The sequence below is a fragment of the Macrobrachium rosenbergii genome, chromosome 31 (genome assembly GCF_040412425.1).
Source record: "Macrobrachium rosenbergii isolate ZJJX-2024 chromosome 31, ASM4041242v1, whole genome shotgun sequence".
Taxonomy (NCBI): Eukaryota; Metazoa; Arthropoda; class Malacostraca; order Decapoda; family Palaemonidae; genus Macrobrachium; species Macrobrachium rosenbergii.
In genome coordinates this window covers 33,242,456-33,263,021 of record NC_089771.1, presented here as the reverse complement: position 1 = coordinate 33,263,021, position 20,566 = coordinate 33,242,456, and the positions used below count along the sequence as shown (strand labels likewise).

Sequence of the window (20,566 nt, the reverse complement as noted above, 5' to 3'; positions counted from 1 at the left end):
AAAAAAACAGCAAAATTATTCAAAATGGCATAATAATATAAACATATTAAAGACACTATACTGTAAACATCATCTTTAGATCAACGAGCGCAGTGTAAAGGTTACAGATCAACAATTGCTGAAAAATCGATGAAAAATTTTACTGAGATGAGTAAAAAATTAAGCCATGGTTAACCAAATGGCAAATATGATTTTAAAAACACACATAAGAAACTATTATGACATGGAAGAACAGGTTATTATGCAAGTGAACATGGAACTGCACCTATGAACTGAGGACTGGAGGGAGAGCTTCCAAAATTAAACGAGAATATGCTGAGATTATCATACATAATCACATTTAAACTACTTCCAATAAAATGTAAACTATAACCAGAGGCTCTGCTATAAACATAAGTGATCCGTAATTTATCTGGACATTCTTCGTTTTGGTCGTCCACGTCTACCTAGAGATCACTGAAGTACGCGATGAATATGATCAAAATTAGGTACACTGATGAATCCAAATACTAATTTCCCTAATACTTTGATATATTTTAAAGAAATATCTCAGAATTTAGTTGAAATGGACACTGTTTTGGTCGCTAATGTCTACCTAGAGATCACTGAATATGAACATGATCGAAATTAGGTCTGCAGATGAATTTAAATACTGATTTCCTCAATGCTTTGATATATTTATATAGAATATCTCAGAATCTAGCTAAATTTCTATTCTTTGAGTCCCAGACGTACAATTCAGCCCATTTACAAGTGACATAGCTAAGCATCTGGTTGCCATGACAACATGGAGGCCAGGAATCGCCGCAGGGCCAAGAAGAAGTGAAAGTGGAGATTCTCAGCTGAAGGAGGAGGAGGAGAAGAGAGAGAGAGGTAGTGAGTGAGAGTTCCAGCCATGTCTCACCCTCAGCTTTCCAGTCGCCGTCACGAACTGGAACAGAACTCCAGGGAACCGTCAGGTGAATGTAAGTATGGCAGACCGCGTATGCGGGTCTGGGCAATTAACGAAAAAGTTTCCATTGCCGTTTTAGGTTTATGGTTTTCAACTCGGGAAAATTTGACAGTTTTCCTTATTAATTGTTTTTTAAGGCTTTAATTAGGTTGAAATTATATAGATTTGATAGATTTATAGACACATTTTGTTATAGTTTAGGCGGAGTGGGCGGCGCGCCTAACCTAACCCCTAATGAGGCCATTTGAAAGTTTGCCTCCGTCGGGAAGGGAAAACGTGACGATCGTAATGAATTTTAAGCTGTTATTACTTAAATCTCTTATTTATGGTTCCTTATGATAGATTTTCTCATAAAATCGATTAATAAGCATTTAGGAATTAGCCTCGTCGTATAGCCTAATATTTTTAGGGTTCGTATTGATGATTCAGTATTGTCGTCAGGCGACGACGTTTGAAATTAGATTACGATCGCAACCAGAAGAAAGTCGCAGATTTATCAGCATTAACAAAATGATCGCAGTTAGAAAATACTTCGTAACATAATTCATAACCTGGCCATGAGTACGAAGCTCCACATGACCTCATATAATCCAGTCCTGGTCGTTTCGGCCCTAAGTCATTTAGGCCGTAACGTCCAAAACAACGTAAGATTTTATGCATATGGTATTTACCGTCATTATTTTATGTTTTACAAATATCCCATGGGGCTGATACTAAAAACAGCTCCCATTTTTAACATAAATGTGCTTACGGCCGAAACGACCCGAACTCGTCTCATAATATTTTTAGGGTTCGTATTCATTTTTCAATATTGTCGTCAGGCGATGACGTTTGAAATTAGTGTACGATCGCAACCAGAAGAAAGTCGCAAATTTATCAGCATTACCAAAATGATCGCAGTTAAAAGATACTTGATAAGTTGGCCAAGAATACAAAGTTCCATATGACCTCATATGATCCAGTCCCGGTCATTTTGGCTGTAAGTCATTTAGGCTTGGCCGTAACATCTAAAACAATGTAAGACATGTTTATGGTATTTACCATCATTATTTTATGTTTTACATTCATCCCCAAGGGGCTGGTGCTAGACACAGCGCCCATTTTGCACGTAAATGACTTACGGCCGGAACGACCCAAAATCACATAATCTGTCACTTATAAAAAACTGCTTGTCAAAGTGCAGAGGAGGTGTGCTAGTTGAGGGCAGTTTAAAAGCAGATCGCAGACATATTTGAATAGGGATGCTTCCTAACCTAACTTTCTCCTAACCTAATCTTACGTAGGGTGCCATGTTCTGACCTGGTCAGAATGTGGTACCCCTCCATTATGGCAATGTGCGTAACAAAATATTGCTTGCGCAATTATTTTGGAGTTTTACCAAAGAATGTGGATAGCAAAATATTGCTTGAACAGTTATTTTGCAGTTTTACCCAAAAATGGGTAACAAAATATTGCTTGCATAGTTATTTTGCAGTTTTACCAAAAAATGTGGGTAGGAAAATATTTGCTTGCACAATCATTTTGCAGTTTTATAAAAAAAAACGTGGGTAGGAAAATATTGCTTGCACAATTATTTTGCAGTTTTACCAAAAAATATGGTTAGCAAAATATTGCTTGCACAATTATTTTGCAGTTTTACCGAAAGATAATCTTTCTCGAACCTCTAACCATGCAAAATTACGTCTGTGTTGATGACTGGCAGCCAATCTATGCATTTATCATACCTAGGTGCATAATGCAACAGATTTATCAGTACCTTGGTTGCGTTGGTCCTGTGCAGATCATCATTGCTTAGGCTAGGCTAGGCAGGCCTGTAACCTGTCATGGAGAAGCTTCCCAGGATAATGACACAGTACGATAAAGCTATAATACAAATGATAATGGACTACCCTAACCATTACAGATATACAAGAGAATTTGAAGCTTTCAAATTTAGGCTACTCACACCAATGTTTTAAGTTTATTAGAAGTAACTTTCTTTTTATATGTTTGTACACATGTTGTAGCTTTGCATAATATGAATGAAACCTGTTTATTTAGGCTTAGTTTGTTTAAAAAGAGTTGCTCATCAATGACAGTATGAATGATACACAGAACATCATCTATGCATTTAAACTACTGTATATCAATCAAGTGGTAATAATTCTAGGCATTTCTTAAAAAAACAAACTATAGTATGTAGATTAGACAGTAATTGCAATAACAGATCACCCATGGTCATCCCAAATGTCTCTTAAAAATCACCGTTGAATGTGAATTTGCAGTTATTGATAAAGTAAATTGTATCATTATTTCTGGCTCCAGTAAAATAGTGCAAGTTTTAATTTGACCAGTAATTTTGTAGGATAGGAACATGTCATTACTGTACTACCTCAGGGTTAACCGAAATCCTGAAACGTTAGTTTTGTATTTGTCCCAGTAATAGCAATCCAGTTTTTATGAGGTATTTAGTTAAATTTTATGTAATTGACCTAGCAGACTTAGTGAGTGGACACATTGGACTGTTAATTCTTTGCATTTTTATCATTCTTTACATATATGACGAGAGAGAAGTGTGTAGCAGAAATGTATCAGTTATAGTACCCTGTTTACATATTTTCTAATCTTTAATCACTGTTTCAGTTCATGGTTTAACAGTTTACTGACTTGAAATTTGCCCTATTTTTGTAATGAATGACCGCAGTAACAAAGAATACAAAGAATAAAGAACTTAGAAAGTGCTCTTAACTTATGAAGGTTAAGGACAGCTTCAGAAAACTTTATAAACATTGAACACTATAAAGGGAAACCTAATGTTACACTATGTGTTGTTTAGATTTTGTTGTTGTAATAAAGTTAGACATAGCCTTGTTATACAGTATAATTCTTTGTTACCCTAACGCGATGATAGCACACAGAATTGTGTGAAACAGAGAGATAGATATATTTGACCTATGCTTTGGTGTTTTAGTTATGATTCCACCTCAGACCCAAAGATGGGAAATAACTGGGTAATGGTAGCCATCAGTTAGCCTGATACAGCACCCAGGCTGTTTGTTTGCGCTATATATTTGTCTAACATACCACCATATTACCATATTTTATCAGTGTTGTGCATTTTCTTTTTTATTATACTGGTATTCCATTTAGGAAGCTTAGAATACACTGTGCTTCACTGCTACAGAACTTTCAGTGTTTATGTTTGTACCTTAATTTCCAGATAATAATTGAAAGCGCAAGCACTACTTTACTCAGAATGCCCCTGTTGATGGTTCTGCAACTTATCCGAAGTGGTGTGACAAAAGTGGGAATCAGTATGAGACTTCATGCCCGTCTTAGATTGTGGGTAGGCTTGGCAGCTGCCTACCTGATCGTTATGGGGTTTGTTTATCTCCTGCAAGTCCCCCTCAGATCAAATACCTGTATGTAAATCTTTGTTCTTCTTATTTTATTTCATAGTAATTAATTTCTCGTTAAAATGATGCCTTATGTATTGCTGGAAACTATTTTTGAACAATAAATTCACTTACAGATTAGGATGCTGTACCTGAAATGATTTTGTAGTTACTGACATGCAAATCAGAGAATTGTTCTATACATTTTTGAATTTGATCTGGCTGCAATAGATGTAAGAGAATGATTTGTATTTTTAAGTTTTTGATCACTAAGCTGGGAAAGACTTGATGTATTGAAGCTAAATGTGTAGACAATCCCAACTCAGTTTCATTGGTTAGTTAATTTAGAATGGGATATTCATTGTAAACAGATTTGTAATTCTTTGAATATTACCTTTGCACATTTTTTCCAGAATTGTATCATAAAGACAAACTTTGATTTGGAAAATAAACAGTACTTGGATGGCAGACCTTAATATTTATTGATGATGAAGCCATATACCTATTCATGTATTTTTCATTCACGTAAGTTAAATAGCAATTTGTTTTGTTTCAGTACACTCTCATTACGACCTGACTGCCGTAGGGGTCCGAGCGAAACACCATGAACTAGTAAAGAAGGAGGCAGAAAAATACGCTCAAGCAGCTCTTCGGGTTCCCAGAATTGACATGGACATAGTAGAACAGATTAGGGTTTTGACAGAAGCATTTAGGAAGTAAGTTGTGTTATGATATTTGATTCCAGTTTAAGGATATCAATCATTGTATAGACAGTTGTTCCTCTGTGGATACAGACCTTTGTCAGATGTATGAATTACCTTCTGCAGCTGGTCGAGTTACAGAAGTTCGGTAAGAAGGTAGTTTATTAGCAGTAGACAAATGAGGTGATGTGGTACCCACCCACTTAGTATGCAGTATCACTTTTCCCCCTCAACATCAGGAACAAAAGTGGGGTTGGTTGGAGTTTGGATTATTATAAAAGGTCAGATTTTTATATTATTATTATTCAGGAGAGGAACCCTGTTTATATGGAACAGGCATGCAGGGGCCATTGATTTAAAATTCAAGCTTCCAAAGGATATTGTGTTTATTTGCAAGACATTACAAAAGATAAATACAGGAAGGAGAGATCAGTTCTTAGAGATGAATTAATAAATAAATATATAAAAATGTAAATAAATTATTAAAAGTACAAGGAGAATTGTTTTACGATAGCAGTGTGTTGCATCATTGCATGAACTTTTGAGGTTGTAATTTAATAACATCCTCAGGGAAACTGTCCCACAGTCTAACAGTGTGAGGAATAAAAGACCTCTGGAACTGAGGAGTTTGACAGCTAGGCACATTTACTGCATATTAGTGCTGCTGTTCAGCAAATCTGGTAGCTCTTAGCAGAAAAAGAGGACCAGAGGTCAGTTGTGATAGCAAAAGTTATATATACATGTATAGGAAAATGCAAATCATCGTAAAAATCAGTAGTCAGGAGTAGAATGTGAATGATAAAGAGTTTGATACCAAGGACTCCCATTGTTGGGTGGAGGTCCATCCCTGTGTTAATCACTACGTACTTCACTTTTTTTTGCTGAAGGTTATCACCTCTTAGCAGATCCACACCTATTGGATATTAGGCACGAGTAGAATAAGCTTTTTAACAATTAAATTAAATTATTTTTTATGCATTTTCCGGAAAATAACATTGCATCATTTTTGTGTATTTTTCACAGAATCGTACACTAAAAAGTACATGTAATCTGTACAGATAATACAGAATAGTGGATAAGGTTCTTTATAAGTCTCCTTACTTTTACAGAGCTGACACAAATGGGGATGGCCTCTTGGAACTAACAGAATTGTCCACATGGATTAGCTCCAAGATCAAGGAACATCTCAATTTAGCTTTAAAAGAAAATTTTTTCATGTTCACAGCCATTGACCTCGATCCAAGAAACGGTAAGTTGCACAGGTTTTCCTATTTTTGTACAGGTTTGTAGATGAATGATATAATGTGCTGTAAGAGACTGTGATCTAGAAATTATGTAACTGCTGTTGTACGATGATTTTCAAATATTGGTGCAGCACGCAAATTACGAAGTTTAAATAGCATTACTGTGATGTTATGATAGTTTTAAAGAGTCACCAATTTCTTACAGTTAATTCCATTTATTGATGTGCTTGGTTTCTTACAACAGTAGAAGATTGTAAATTTTTTGCTCTGTCATTTGAGGACAGGACCTAATTGAGTCATTCAGTCACATTTCAAAAAGGGATCATGTTTACATAAAAAATTTACCCATCTGAAACTTGGTGCAGAGGTATTGTACTTTTATATTTTTAGGAGGATTTTGACTGTTGACAATTGTTTTCCTTACAATTTTAGGAATGGTGTCATGGGATGAATACCATCGCTTTTTTTTGAAACAGCATGGCTACAGTGATGAATATATAAATACACATAAAGAGAACCACAAAGGAATGCCACGCGAATTAAAAGGTAAGCGTTCTTTCGAGTTTTTATTATGGAATCCCTTGGTGACAGAATAGACCAGGTACAAAGACTGATGAAAGCAAGGAAAATATTGATTGAATGAACCTCCATAGGTGTTGCTGAAGGGTAGGGGATCACCTGATAAGCAGAGTTGAATATTTTCCATATACTAAAGATGTTGCTGATATTAACCAAGGAATTTCACGTCATAAAGATGTCATGGATGAATATGGCAGGGGATGGAAGATTTAGGAAGATGGAGGTGATGGCCTGTAAAACCCTCCCCAGTTGGTAAAACTTGACCCACCACTATAACCAGTTCCAGTAAATAAATGTTGGTCCATTGAGCTGATTCTGTAGTTAAAACTTGAAAAAGTAGATTGGTCCCTCCTAGTGACTCACAAGCAGTGAAGTTTCTTGTTATTCAGTGAATCCCCATATTTGAGTCCTTTTCTAGAACATAACCTACAAATTATCAGGGATAATATTGTATTACCCTTTTGAATCTCTGAGTACATTTTACAGTAAAGGAGCATGGCCTCAGTAGAACTGAAACCTGCTTTCAACCTACCACACTTTTGTAAGATTTATTTCTCGACAGAAACAATAATGAGAGATAAGGCGTCGTGGTCCGAAGCAGCGAGGGATAACCCAGAACAACTGACAATAGACGAATTTTTAGCCTTCAGGCACCCTGAGTCATCTCACGCAACAATCTTGAACATTGTTGAGGAAACCATTGGCAGATTGGGTAAGTATTGGTCACATGATCCTACACAAAGATATGATATAGTTTGTTTCATCACAAATCAAATAATATAGGCCGGTTTCACTTTCCACAGAATGCCAGATTTTAGGTGTTTTTCATCCTCTTCTTAGTAACTCTTTCATCTTGTTTATACTTTTTCATGTTTTCACAAAGGAACTGTTATATGTGTTTTTGGTTCGAACTGCATCTTCCATTCTTAGTGATTTGTTGGGAATTTTGATGTTTTTTTGTTTTTGGTTTGATGCTGGGAAGTTTTTTTACCTTAAACTCAGTATTGGATATATAAATAGCTAAACAAAAAACAAAACTAGCCTCAGAATTTGATACTGAGTAAATTTAGCTCATACAAGCATTCAATATAAAAGGAAAATGCTTCTATAACACAAATTATAACAGATAAAGTAGCGATGTAACTATAAGATAGAATCAGCACACTATGTCTGAGACTATCCAATATAGCCTAAAAGGTAATATAACCAGCTGAATTCTAACAACATGCTAAACCAACTAGCCTACTTTTTTCATGACCCTTTTATCACAAAAAATAATCATACCATGAAAAGGTACCTCTAAATATTGAAGAAACCTGATGACAGTATCCTAGGAAGGAAATCGCAATTATATTTCTCTGGTGCTCCAACCAAAAGGAAGACATCATTCTCATTAAACTAGAGCTTAATATTGAGGTCAAATATCACAAGATTATGAGAAGAATTTATTATGTATTGCGTGAACTACAGGGATAAAACACTCCTAGATAAAAGTTTGTCATATGAGGAACAAGCTTAGGCACACAGAAAAAATGAGCTGGATTGTTAACTGAGACCTATTGGGCTTTATGTCGCAACTGCTCACACGTCGGGGTCAGGCACTCTTCTTCCTTTGAAAGAGGTTTCTCGGGAACACATGTGATAGTTGAAATGGTACTATAAGTTATAGGTTTGTAATTCAAAGTTTTGTCTCAGGGCAGTGAGCAGACTTTGAACTGCTCTAATTTCTGGGTTGATGTTTTGTTACCAAAAATTTTGTTTTGATATTTCAGTTTTTGCAGATAAAATAGAGTGTAATCATTAGTGTATAAATCCGTTTGGTATATTGATTTTTGTCTGATAATTCTGAATTGTTGCTTAAACAGATATTGACAGGCTGTATTTTATTTGTATAATGTACTATAAATGTACTGTACTTTAAATGTATATGAGATATTACTGTAAGGTAAAGTGCAAAGTATATTATTTGCAGTGATTGTTCTGACGTATTTTAATCTTAAATGACTACCTTGTGAAAAAGATGTTATATATTAAATCAAGCCATGTTGTGAAAAATGTGTTATATACTGTGTAGACTATGCAAGATGTATTTTTGTTATTAGCTAAATCTTTTTCTGAAACTTCCTCTATCTGCAGACCTTGATGAAAATGGAGTGCTGAGTGAAAGTGAATTCAGTGATCCTGATTTGAATGAAGTTCCTGACGACATGACAGAAGAGCAGTTCAGGTTGGAAAGACTTGATGAATTCAGAGTTGCTGACGAGGACAAAAATGGAAAATTAGAACGACATGAACTCCTTGTAAGTATAACTCATGAATTGCATTTTAATTTATTCAGTACAGGCAGTCCCCGGTTAACGGGGGGCTTGGTTAACAGCGATCCGGTTTTATGGCGCTTGTCTAACGACGAAAATCTGCAATTTTCGGCGCCGAAAATCGCCAATTCCTGCTTATCAGTGCCGATAATTGGGTATTGGTGCCGATACATACCTAACAGAGGCGCCGATAACCGAAAATTGGCGCTTTTCGGCGCTGATGACCCCTGAAAATCACCAAAAAAGTGCCAAAATCGCCGATTTTCGGTTAGCTGCAATTTTCGGTTATCATCACACCCTCGGAAACGGAACCCCCGCCAATAACCGGCAACCGCCTGTATACAGTATTACTGCACTAAGAAATAAAAATATCAGGATAAGAAAAGGATGTCTATTTTGGATAAAGATGAATTGCATGACCAGACAGATTTTATTTTCAGTTAGCTGGGTTCTGAAGGCCCACTTTATTGTCACAGCCCCATCACTCTTATACGCCTTTTTTCGCGGTCTTCGAATTTCCTCAAAGACTGCTTTTGTCTCGGATCGAAGAAGATCAGAAGTAGCAGGGTGCATGCCCCATCTATTAATTCACTTTAGAATGTGGTGTGGGGGTGGGGGGCAGCCTGTAGAGACCTGCACAACTTCTTCTTGTCAATTGGGCACCCATAATTAGTCCTTTCACGTGCTACAAAATCATCCTAGATGTATCAGCCAGTAGTACTTTGCATGCATTGGTGGATCTTCAGGTCTTAAGCAGTTATAGGTCATTATTCATGCATTGACAAGACAGTTAAATATTCTTGTACAATTTACAGATATTTTAGGTACTTACAATCTTTTTTTCAGGAATTTGGTTTACGTATTTCTCTTTTTACTCATTTTCCGTGTGATTGTAATGTGTCCTGCAAACATGATGATGAGTTGGTTAGTGAGGTTTTTTAAAGATGGTAGGTTACGATATGAAATAGATGGTCTTCCCTCGTAGATGATAGTTAGCAAATGGCAGGCTAGTTAATATATTCTTGACAGTTTACACTTGATTCATTACTACTAACTAGATTTGCTTATTATGTTTTAGGGTTAGTTGCCTGGTAGGTGTGTATTGATTAGGGTGTATGTCTTCCCGTACTTTTCGCTGTAGTTATTTACTTTGTTGCTCAGGATTAACAAACCAATCTTGGCAAGGGTGCTTCATTAGTCACCTCTTGACACTCCTGTCCTAGCAGCCAGAACCATGACCGTAGCCACTCCACTCTATGATTGATAACAAACAGAAGGTTGTTTTTAGTAAATATACTGTATCTAAATTACAATAGACAGTAAAATTTTTTTACTAGAAACCCATAACTTATACATGATTGCCTTCCTCCAGTTATCAAGAGCTTACCACACAGCATGAGTGACTGGCAAAACGAAATAAATATAAGTTAGGTTTGAAAAAGAGTTGTTTTCTTGAGAAGTCTACTGCTGTTAGTTCTAGCTTAATAGTTCAGCACCCTAATTTTTATCAGTAGGAAAGATGTTTGTTCATACTGCTGAGTAAAGCTTTAACTGAATACATAATTTTTATCATCACACATCATCTATTGTGCTCTCTATTTAAAACAGTAATGAAGGTTGAAATCTAAATAATTCTATGCTCTGTCAAAATCAGTGATATTTCCAGCCATTCAACTTGGTTATTGCTGTTGTTTATTACTTAAGCACATTTTGCATTGTTCTGAGTGGAAGTGACAACTTCAAGGGCTTCATCTTGAAAGAAAATGCTTTAAAATTAGGGAGGAGGAAATTTCAGGACGCACCTACTGTATTTTAAGCTCATAGCTCTTGTCTCTCACTCAACCTCAGCGCTACATCGATCCCGAAACATCCACCACGCCGAAAAAGAAGCAGTGTCTCTGTTCGGCGCTGCGGACTCCAATCTGGATGCTGTTCTAACCTTGAAAGAGGTTTTAGCCAAGAAGGAAATATTCATCGTCAGCAAAATGATCGATGCAGCACGGAGCTTCCACGACGAATTCTAAAACTCAGTATTCATTTGCTTACCTGTTCTCCACCTTAATTTTTTGGGTTTTTTTAGCATAATGTAAGGTCTTGACAGGTGATCTACAGTACCTGAAATATTTGTTCCTTACATTTTAGTGAAGTAGCTTAGTTTGGATGTCGCGTATCTAATTTTCTTGGAGTTATTAGGAATTAGACAGGGATTATATAATGGTAGAAATGTAGTTGTATAGCCACTGCACCTAACTGTCATCCTCAGTTTGATCTCATAAGGCATACTTGACTCATACTGGTGTGGGTTTTTGATGCAATTACTGTACTGTACTGTGAAATGAGTCCCACGTTTGATAGGGTTTTCTTGTGAACGCAGGATAGGTGTAGTGGGCTCGGGATTTTGGCTTAGATGCATTATACAGTTGAGTTCTCAGACTACCACAACTGGTTCGTCTGTTCGGTAACAGTCCCTCACTCAGAATACAGAACGGCCCAACATGTCTGGCCCAGTTGAAAATAAAACTGTGGGGACTGGGTTTTGTATGTAATAAGCTTGCTGGTGTTGGTGGGAGGTTTTGTTTATTAAATAGCAGAGTTTGTTTCCTTTTTTACTTGAAAAAACTATCAAAGATCCAAGAAGCTCCTCGCTTACATTCTCCCAGATACCGCTTGCTCATCAATCAGACGATTTACTTAAGCATGACTTAAGGGATATTTTACATGGAATACATAAACCTAAAAAATACCAGTATGTGATGTACTTTTAATTCAGTTTTGAAAGATAAAAGCTATGTCCTTTGATTGTGCAGTGGCTATATGAACTAATATGCATGAAATTAGATGTTGCCAATATTATTGAATTATTTGTAGAGGTAAGATATGCTGTTTTGTCTTTCAAAAAGGCACTTCAAACCCAGCGGGGGTATTGTTATAGTCTTTGCTGCTCCAGTTTGCCTTTGGAGAAAGTAGTGTTCCTAAGAAAGCTGTCATAAAAGTAAAACCACAGTTCTAGCTTCACATGAACAACTTTGACGATGAAATTCCGCTGTAGATTACTATGGAGGAAATACTATTTCTCCGCTACTTCTAAATTTGTCAGTTAAGAGGAAAGGCTTGAGAAACTTTCCCAGGTCTTACCTTTGCAGTTTAATTATGATTCACCCGTTCAGGGTGTTTTTAACACTCCATTGTTTTGGCTTGAATTTTAAACTATAGTATTGCTTTGACAGCCATCATCAGAATGGTTTGTCCAACTTAAATATTGGCAGGAGCTGTATGGAAACTCAAAAAAATATATGCATAGAGAAAATGGAACTGAAAGTAAGATATCATAGCAAAAAATGTACAGCTTATAAAATAATTGATGCTGGTGGTATGTATTCTTTCCCATTATACATTGTATACACCTACAGTAGATCTCTGGTATTTGTATGGGCTCGATTGTTTTTGTGCGTGCTTTTTGGGGACATGTTATACATGTGCATATTATAGTCAATAAAGTATAAGTGACTGTATTATTCATGCTGCTTTTATGGGATAAGTGGCACGGGAAGTTTACTAGGTTTTTGTGCAATTAAACAATTTTACGCAGAAGACAAAACTGTCTCGTACAAGTACCAGTGGTCGACTGCTTATATGTAATTTTGTGATATTCACTAGTAAGATAATTTATGTGTATGATTGTTTAAAAACATTATGATGTTCATTTTCAGATAATTATTGTTAAGTAATATTCATTATTGTAGTATGGAATATTAAAATTTCACACAAACTGTATAAGCATTGATGGATACTCCATTATTTGATAAGCTTAAATACTCTTGTAGTGTAAAGATTTTAATCTTTTAGAATCCTCAGTGAATTTTACACTGTACATAGGTTTTATTGAGACAGTGCATTTCAGTGATACAATTTTATTTTACCTTTTGTTAAGCATGCACAAAATGTGATGGTAACTGTTTCACAGTGAAACACTGGTTTGAATATTTGACATACTGCTTTATTTGTATTTAATCACATACCCATAAGCCCGTAACTCATATCGCCATTGTGTTCGTCATGAAACATTTCCATGGCAAACCTTTTCTGAAGGAAGAAGAGCGTGGCTTCAAGGTTTGGCTAGTCGCAACTGTCAACCCAACTACTTTATTTGCCTGTTTTTATGCAGACGCCTTTCCCCAGACTGTTGAGAGTTTTGTCAAGGTAGACTTATCTGTGCTTTTCCATTCTTTTTCATGTGACTTTCATCATTCGTTTGATAAACTTTCTTAATCTTTCAGTGTGCTTTTAGTTTGTGGCAATTTCATGAACAAATTCAGGTAGAACATGATATATTTTTAAACAGCGGGATTAAATGCGCTAACATTGGGAACAGTTGACTACTGAGGCTTATTTTGCTTTGGTATTTTTGAGCCTGGGTGTATCATCACCAGAACAGAAAAGAGAGTGATCTTCTACCCCTGATAGTCAGTGCAATCAGAAGTGCTTGCATAAGTGCATTTTGTGGGGCACTCAAGATACTAAAATGCTGAGTGGCTCAACTTAAGAAGGACAAAACCACTCCTTTTCCCAGTTAGTCAAAGCTGCTTACCTTTGCAATTATTGAGACTCCTTTCTAAGGACCTGGGTGGCTTTTCTACAAAATACTTTACTTCTCATCTTATATTTCAGCTAGCCCTATGAGAGCTGATAGTTAAGCTCAGTAGTCTGGTTAAACTATTATAATAATAATGAATACTCATCTCATAAAGACCTGAGCTGCTGTTATTCAAAAGGCATGAATAGCTTAGCTTCAGAGAGTCCAACCAGCCAGAAAATTTCCCAATTTGTGTCGCAGAGAAGGACAGTTAGAACTGCTCTCTCCTGCTGCAGAGGTTCCCTTCTTTTCAGGTACCTCCACAACAGCTCAACAGCTTTCAAAAAAATGATTTAGAATCAAATAGGAGTTCTTTGGCCATGAAACTTTTCAAGCAGCATGTGTTCGGTTCGATGATAGGAATATTGTCTGACAGTACATCATTCGGTTTTTTAAGACAAGAAGTTGGTCCAAAGTCAGAAGGCTTAAGTCACCTGACCACAGAGATTTTCATGTGGGCAGAGGAACAACAAAATGAGTATCATTTCTAGGTTTGTTCAGCATGAAAGATCAAGTTCTGCCCTTGGAGTATATTGATGATTTGTTTGCCACCAGCAACAAGAAGTTGCAAGCGGGTTTGTCTGGGAAATGCTTCATGATAGATGGAATGGTACTACAGTTTAAGTTGTAAGTGTATTAATAAGTTAAGTTTTTTCGTTCTCGGACAAAATATATTTTCTAAAATTGTTAGTTTTAAGGACTGTTAACAAAATTCTGATCAAAAGTGATTTTTCATAGCTTGTACATTTGAGGAAAATGATTAAAGAAGATCTCTTATTTATAGCAGTGCCTTCATTCAGGTGGCATCTTGAATGGGTGTAAAATGCAATTTAAATATAATTTTAGTTCTTGAACATTGCCGTGCACCTTTGCTAATCGCTGTATGGTAGCATGATAAATTCTCGTTCTGAATGTACTATATTTAGTAACCACTCAGATATTTGCAGTAATACATTACATCCAAGGAGGGTACACATATGATTAAACTGCTCTAAAGGAAATAGTGACTAGGCTAGCCTAGACTGTGCTGCCTCTGGGTTACCCAAAAATCCTGGTGTAACCTTGGCTAGCCAGACATCTTTACTCAACACCACCATTTTAACCTATAGGCTTTGATTTGTACTGGTGCCATTTAGTGCAGTTTGGTACATAGGGAAAGTGTAAGTATTGAGGGATTACTGTAGGTATATTCAGTGCTCCATTTGCCTTATCAACAAATATTTTGATTGTACATTTGGTAATGAATAGAGTACTGTTGTCCATCAGTCTGTTAAATAGACTTAATTTCAAACACAGTTAGGAAGTTCGGTGTTTTAGCACGTAATTTTGATTGTGAAAATGTTGCCAAGAAAAGTTTAGTATGGAAATTAAGCACTCTCGTTAAATGTATACTGAACTTTTGTTTATAGTTTTGTAAACAAGCAGTCATTGTTAATAGATTAACCAGACTTTATCAGTGATATGTATTATGAAACAGAGTTTAAATCCAGTTAGTGACTGGTAATAAAGTGCATTTAAATATTACCTGCCCCTTGCCATGGTAATTGTAGACGCCGTGCTGGCGTATTTCATGCTGTAATGTTTGACTCTCAAGAATGATTAAGCCCAGTGAAGAAGCACTTACTCAGCCTATGAAAATCACACATTCCCCTCCTCGTCATTGACGGAACAGTACTGTACTTAACCCTGAATACATAAGATTCATTCATCAACCTCAATGGTATGATTAATTATCTTCAATCTCTAACAATTTTTGTTGCCATTCATGAGGTATATAAACTTAGCTTTAGTATAGTACTCTTGGTTTTATTTACTCTGCTTTTTAGTTTATTTTTTTATTAGGTTCATTATGCTTCTTTACATATATCCTACACATGTATCTATACTAAAGCTGTTTTTTAGTATAAAAGGTGATAGGTCGGGGAAATTTCGAGCTAAAAGTCATTTGTAAAATGGATGTTTCAATTTCATGTTATTCTTGTCTGTGACAAGAATTATTTACGTTGCTTCACAAAGTTCTCACATATGCTGCACTGGAATTTTAGGATTTTTCTCTAACATTTTAGAAAGTTATTGTTGGTTTTGTATACTGTTTATCCTTATTAGGTAATGATAATAATGATTTTAATTTTTGAGGAAATAGTCTATATATATGTTAGTATTTTAGTAAAAAAAATATTGTAAGACTTTAATATGTTTCACTCTATGTTGGGCCTTGATTTCTCATCTACTTTTGATGTTTGGAGTAGGGTGGAGTTGCATAAGTTATAGGCGCTTGACCTTTCACACTTTTATAGTGTAAGGGTCTTCATTTCTTAAGTTTTGTGGTGATTTTTTATTTATTCCTATGGTAAATGTCCATAGGAAAAAGGATACACGTATTTTCGTAATATATATTGCTTGCTGCTTGACCAGTGAACCAGAAAGTAGGCGTCCATTAACAAAGAGCTTTTCATTTCTGATGAAAAAGTACCCCACCAGCATTGGATCCCACCACTAACTGCATCTTCATGTATCTTTGTCAGGTATATGGACAAGTGTAGTTCCCAGAGCTTAACATTTTTCATCATGCTTCTATTGTTAAAGTTTAAATTTTTTTTTTTTCACAGTGTTTGGATAGGAGTCGGTGATAGGAAGTTTGATATTCTTTTAAATATCCAGCCATGTGTGTATGATGTAATGAATATTCTATAAGTTAGGTGTGAATGATGTTAAGCTTGATGCTAGGAAGTGATTTACCATACTTTACGTAGACTTACTTATGGCTATTTAGTTAGCTTTATTACGCTTAATTTTTGTTATGACTATTAATGTCTTTAGAAGGGTGTGCTGGTTGCTTAATCTTCTCAGTGGCACCACTTTGGGTAATTCCTCACATATTTTTGTGAATGTTAAGTTGTTTTTGTTTATGAAGTATATTTGCCCAGGCTTTGAAAGTAAGATCTGCAGCAAGTTTAGACCTTCTACAGTATTCATATAGTTCATCTTTCTCCCTACTCCAAGTGGTGCATTTTCAGAAAATAGAAGATACTTGATGAAAGTTGTTGGTCCCAGATGACTAAGATAGTCTTGAGCATAGGTGCAACGACGCAGACTGGAAGAGGAAAAGAAAGAGTTGGTGGAGGACTTTCTCCCCTCCACCACAAAATCGGGAGGTCGAGTATTATACCTGTTGCATTATTTCCTGCCCCTTTTCCTTGTATTTAAAAGGCTGCCCTGCACCTGTTCAGTCCAGATAACTGAGGATCAGAGGCCGATGGTTATTCGTAAGCCTGTTGTTCATGTTGAAGAATTTTAGACTTATGTTGTATGAGATATTGGGTGGATGTGTTGCCTTCGCTCCCCCCTACAATTAATTGTTAGTATCTTTGGAGTTGATGGGGTTGCTTATGCTGTATTATAATGTGTCTTCACCTCTGAAGGAAACTAGCTTCTATCAGCAACAAAACTTTCCATGTCTTTTCACATTTTGGCTCTTGCAGTTCCTTGGACTTCCATGAGTCTGAGTTACTTCTTGATGGTGGTCAACTTGGCCTCACTTGTCAGGTTCTTGTATTGTGTAGGACTCATTCTTTTGGTTTTTTACACCCCAAGACTGTTCCTGATTGCCCTCACCCCTTCTAAGCATTTCCGTTGGTTCCATACCCAACAGAACCTCTCATATCACCTGTTAGTTTGTGGTGGGGATTCCCATTTATGCAGGAATTCTTGGCTGAAAGTTTACTTCTAGTAAGGGCTCATTTTTAGACATCCTGGCTCTTACTGGCTCCTCCTACACTCCTCTTGAAGTTCCTTCTCTTGACTCACCGGAATTGGACTTTCTTAAGAGGATTTTCATCTTAGTTTCAGTAGCTTCATGATCAGGTGTAGTTAGGTATTTCTCAAGAGGCCTTCACACAGCTCAGAATTAACGTTGTTGAGGTTCGAGTACCCCCTTTTTCCTTGCTATTCTTTGAGCTGGCTTTTGGCCTAGGCTAGTTTCTTCAGCACATTTTTTCTTACCATGTGGCACATTTTATACATATGGGTGTTTTGCATTGAATCTGATCATTGTGGTAAGTCATGTACTACAGGTCAAAGGATTTTAGTTATTCATCATCATCTTTATGACTTCATCCATCTGCCGTTTAGCACCTGGAAGTATGTTTCGATGCCTCAAGTTTGGGGTTACCTCTTTGGTAGTACGTATTCATTATTTTAGAAGCTACCAAGAGATCTGACATTGTTATTTCTGCTGTTCATTGTCTACAGGAATTGGACTTCTTGCATTTTCTATCTTCTTACGTTGAGTAAAGGTTAATTATGGTTAATTGGTTTGTTTTAAAGATTTGTTACACCTGAAAAGAATTTTTAATTAGAACCTAAGCTTGTCCGAAAGTATTTTCAATTTCAGTTTCTGGTTCAGCTTTCAAAAAGTAATTTCTTTGCAGTGAAGCACCTTTTTTTTTCAATTCTGTATTTCTCTGAAGAAGGAGAGGAAATGGTAAAATGGATATGTATTTTATTATTAACAAATATCAGATACTAATATTGTTTTAAAATTGTTCATATAAATACAAGTACACACACACACATCAAAATCAAAATTTTCTAGTTTGAAAGTTTACAAAGGCAATGATAGTACAAATATCATGGGAGTGCCTACTATACTCAGAATGACTAAAGGTATGATTACAAGTAATTTTTATCATTCATGTAAATTAGACAATACTGTATTGGTTTTCTCAGTATGTACCTGTAAAGCTCTTGAAAAAATATTCTTGTTCAGATTCATAGAATTTTACAAGATTCTTGTGATATGAAATATTGTGATATGTTGGTCAGGTTTCAAAGTACTGCATAAGAAATCTATGTACACTTGTACTGTGTTATGCTTAGGTAATGTGATGTTTTTATACTGTTAAGGTAATTATTAATGTTGAATAATTATCTTGAATAAAATTTGCACCCTACAGTCTACTGTTATTTCAAGAATGAAGGTATCTTTTCCTTTTAGAGAAGCAAACTAATGCAGCATAAGAAGGCCTTTCATGTAGTTGTTAGTTTCTCTCATGATAAATTGGGACTTGCATTCGTAGAACTAATTCACATTATGTACTTCTGATGCAAAATTATATATTTGTAGGTTTTGTACAATATTTAGACAAAAGTATGGACTGCCCTATTCTTCTAAGTTTTTGTCTTTTCAGTTTAGAAATGGAGGGATTCTTTCTGTTTCTGTAAGCAATGGAGGGATTCTTTCAATGGAGGGATTCTTTCTGTTTCTGTAAGCAAACAAATTTAGATGAGCCTGAGAAGAGGAGGATTTCTCAGTGCAGAATGGCCAGGGGGACTCCTAATCTGAGACTCTTGACATCTTGCTACCACTACTGGTGTCAGGTTGCGGGGCTGGATACCACGAGCCATTCAAATGCACTGGAAAGATCTGATCTGGAAGCGGCTTGGGGGATGAATTTTCTAAGGAGATCAAGTGAATCATGAGGAATTACTGGAGTGACAAAATTAATGATTACTAATCACAATCTCTGTACCTTTTCTTCCATATGTTGGGCCACTGCAAACATTATGTTGATGTCTGTCACAAGGTAAGCCAGTGTTTATGATACTGTAGATATGCCTGTAGTAAGACCCAAGATATTGTTGCCCAGGCAGTGAGCCCAACTGCGGCATTGGCTTGTGCACAAGTAAAAAGTTAAGGAGCTGTAGCCAGGCCGAAAGAGAGAGAGGATTTGGAACTGAAAACTCTACCCCACCAGACAACGTACAGATCAGTACTTTCTTTAGATTTATTTTATAAGGACTTGAAAATATGTCTTTTCTTTAAGTCAGTAGATGCCTAAATGGTGACTGTTGCAGGAACGTATCAAATGGCTGAGGTCAATAGATGGATACAAGCCTTTGGGATTACATCGAGGTGAGTATAGAACCCAAGGAAGTCCTATAACTACCACCATTTCCTACAACTTCACTTTCTGAGTCTTTGGAGTAGAAGTGGAAGGTTGTGAGGAGAGGGAGGAGTGGACTCCATTACCAGAAATGGCAGTTGACACCCAGCTTGGAGGATCTTGGCAACTCAACGATCAATGAGTGACCCACATGAAGACTCTGGTACCAGGTCTTTCTCTCCATGCTTCACAAACACACTACCTCCATCACCAATGATGATCAGAGTTCAGATGCTCATCTCTTACTGTTTTGAATATAGCACACTGCTGTTGAAAATTTCTCCGTTAAGAATACTCTCGCCGTATTGCTTACATCTTTCCAGTACGGTATTATTTCATGTAGTGGGCTGTGGCATTCAGTATTGTGTTTTTGTTATGTAAAGTCAGTGTGTAAGTCTAGCCTACGCTAACCCTGGACCTTGTGGTAACCTGTGTGGAATGTATAGAATGGAATGGAATATAGAATTTAGGCCAAAGGCCAAGCACTGGGACCTATGAAGTCATTCAGTCCTGAAAGGGAAATTGAGAGTAGAAGGGCTTGAAAGTGTAACAGGTTACAGGAGGAAAACCTCACAGTTGCACTGTAGAAAAGTGTTAAGAAAGGGTGGATAACAAGATGAAAGAGAGAATATGAATGGAGGTACAGTAAAAGGAATAAAAGGGGCTGTGGCTAGGGAATGCTGCAAAGAACCTTAAGTAATGTTTACAGTGCATTGTGGGAGGTGCACTGACTGCCTACCCCAATAGGGGGGAATGCATGAATCACATGAAACAATCAATAGGTATACCTTGACCCACCCACCCACCTCACTGGTGCAGTTTT

The 20,566-nt window shown here is 36.5% G+C and overlaps 1 protein-coding gene across 1 annotated transcript; it reads left to right on the top strand.

Annotated features, from left to right (window-relative positions):
• Positions 1-772: 772 nt before the first annotated feature.
• LOC136855522 (45 kDa calcium-binding protein-like) lies at positions 773-18,752 on the top strand. Its single transcript, XM_067132637.1, has 8 exons — positions 773-965; positions 4,152-4,353; positions 4,883-5,042; positions 6,137-6,276; positions 6,704-6,817; positions 7,413-7,562; positions 8,987-9,150; positions 11,014-18,752. The coding sequence occupies exons 2-8, from the start codon at positions 4,188-4,190 to the stop codon at positions 11,101-11,103; spliced, it is 984 nt and encodes a 327-aa protein (XP_066988738.1). The 5' UTR covers positions 773-965; positions 4,152-4,187; the 3' UTR covers positions 11,104-18,752.
• The last annotated feature ends 1,814 nt before the right edge of the window (positions 18,753-20,566 follow it).

Bases quoted from the DNA above. Each gene is read 5' to 3' on its own strand.
- LOC136855522 (XM_067132637.1), top strand. From the start codon at position 4,188: ATGCCCCTGTTGATGGTTCTGCAACTTATCCGAAGTGGTGTGACAAAA. The intron at 6,818-7,412 runs GTAAGCGTTCTT...ATTTCTCGACAG, and splicing joins AATGCCACGCGAATTAAAAG to AAACAATAATGAGAGATAAG. The intron at 9,151-11,013 runs GTAAGTATAACT...ACTCAACCTCAG, and splicing joins TAGAACGACATGAACTCCTT to CGCTACATCGATCCCGAAAC.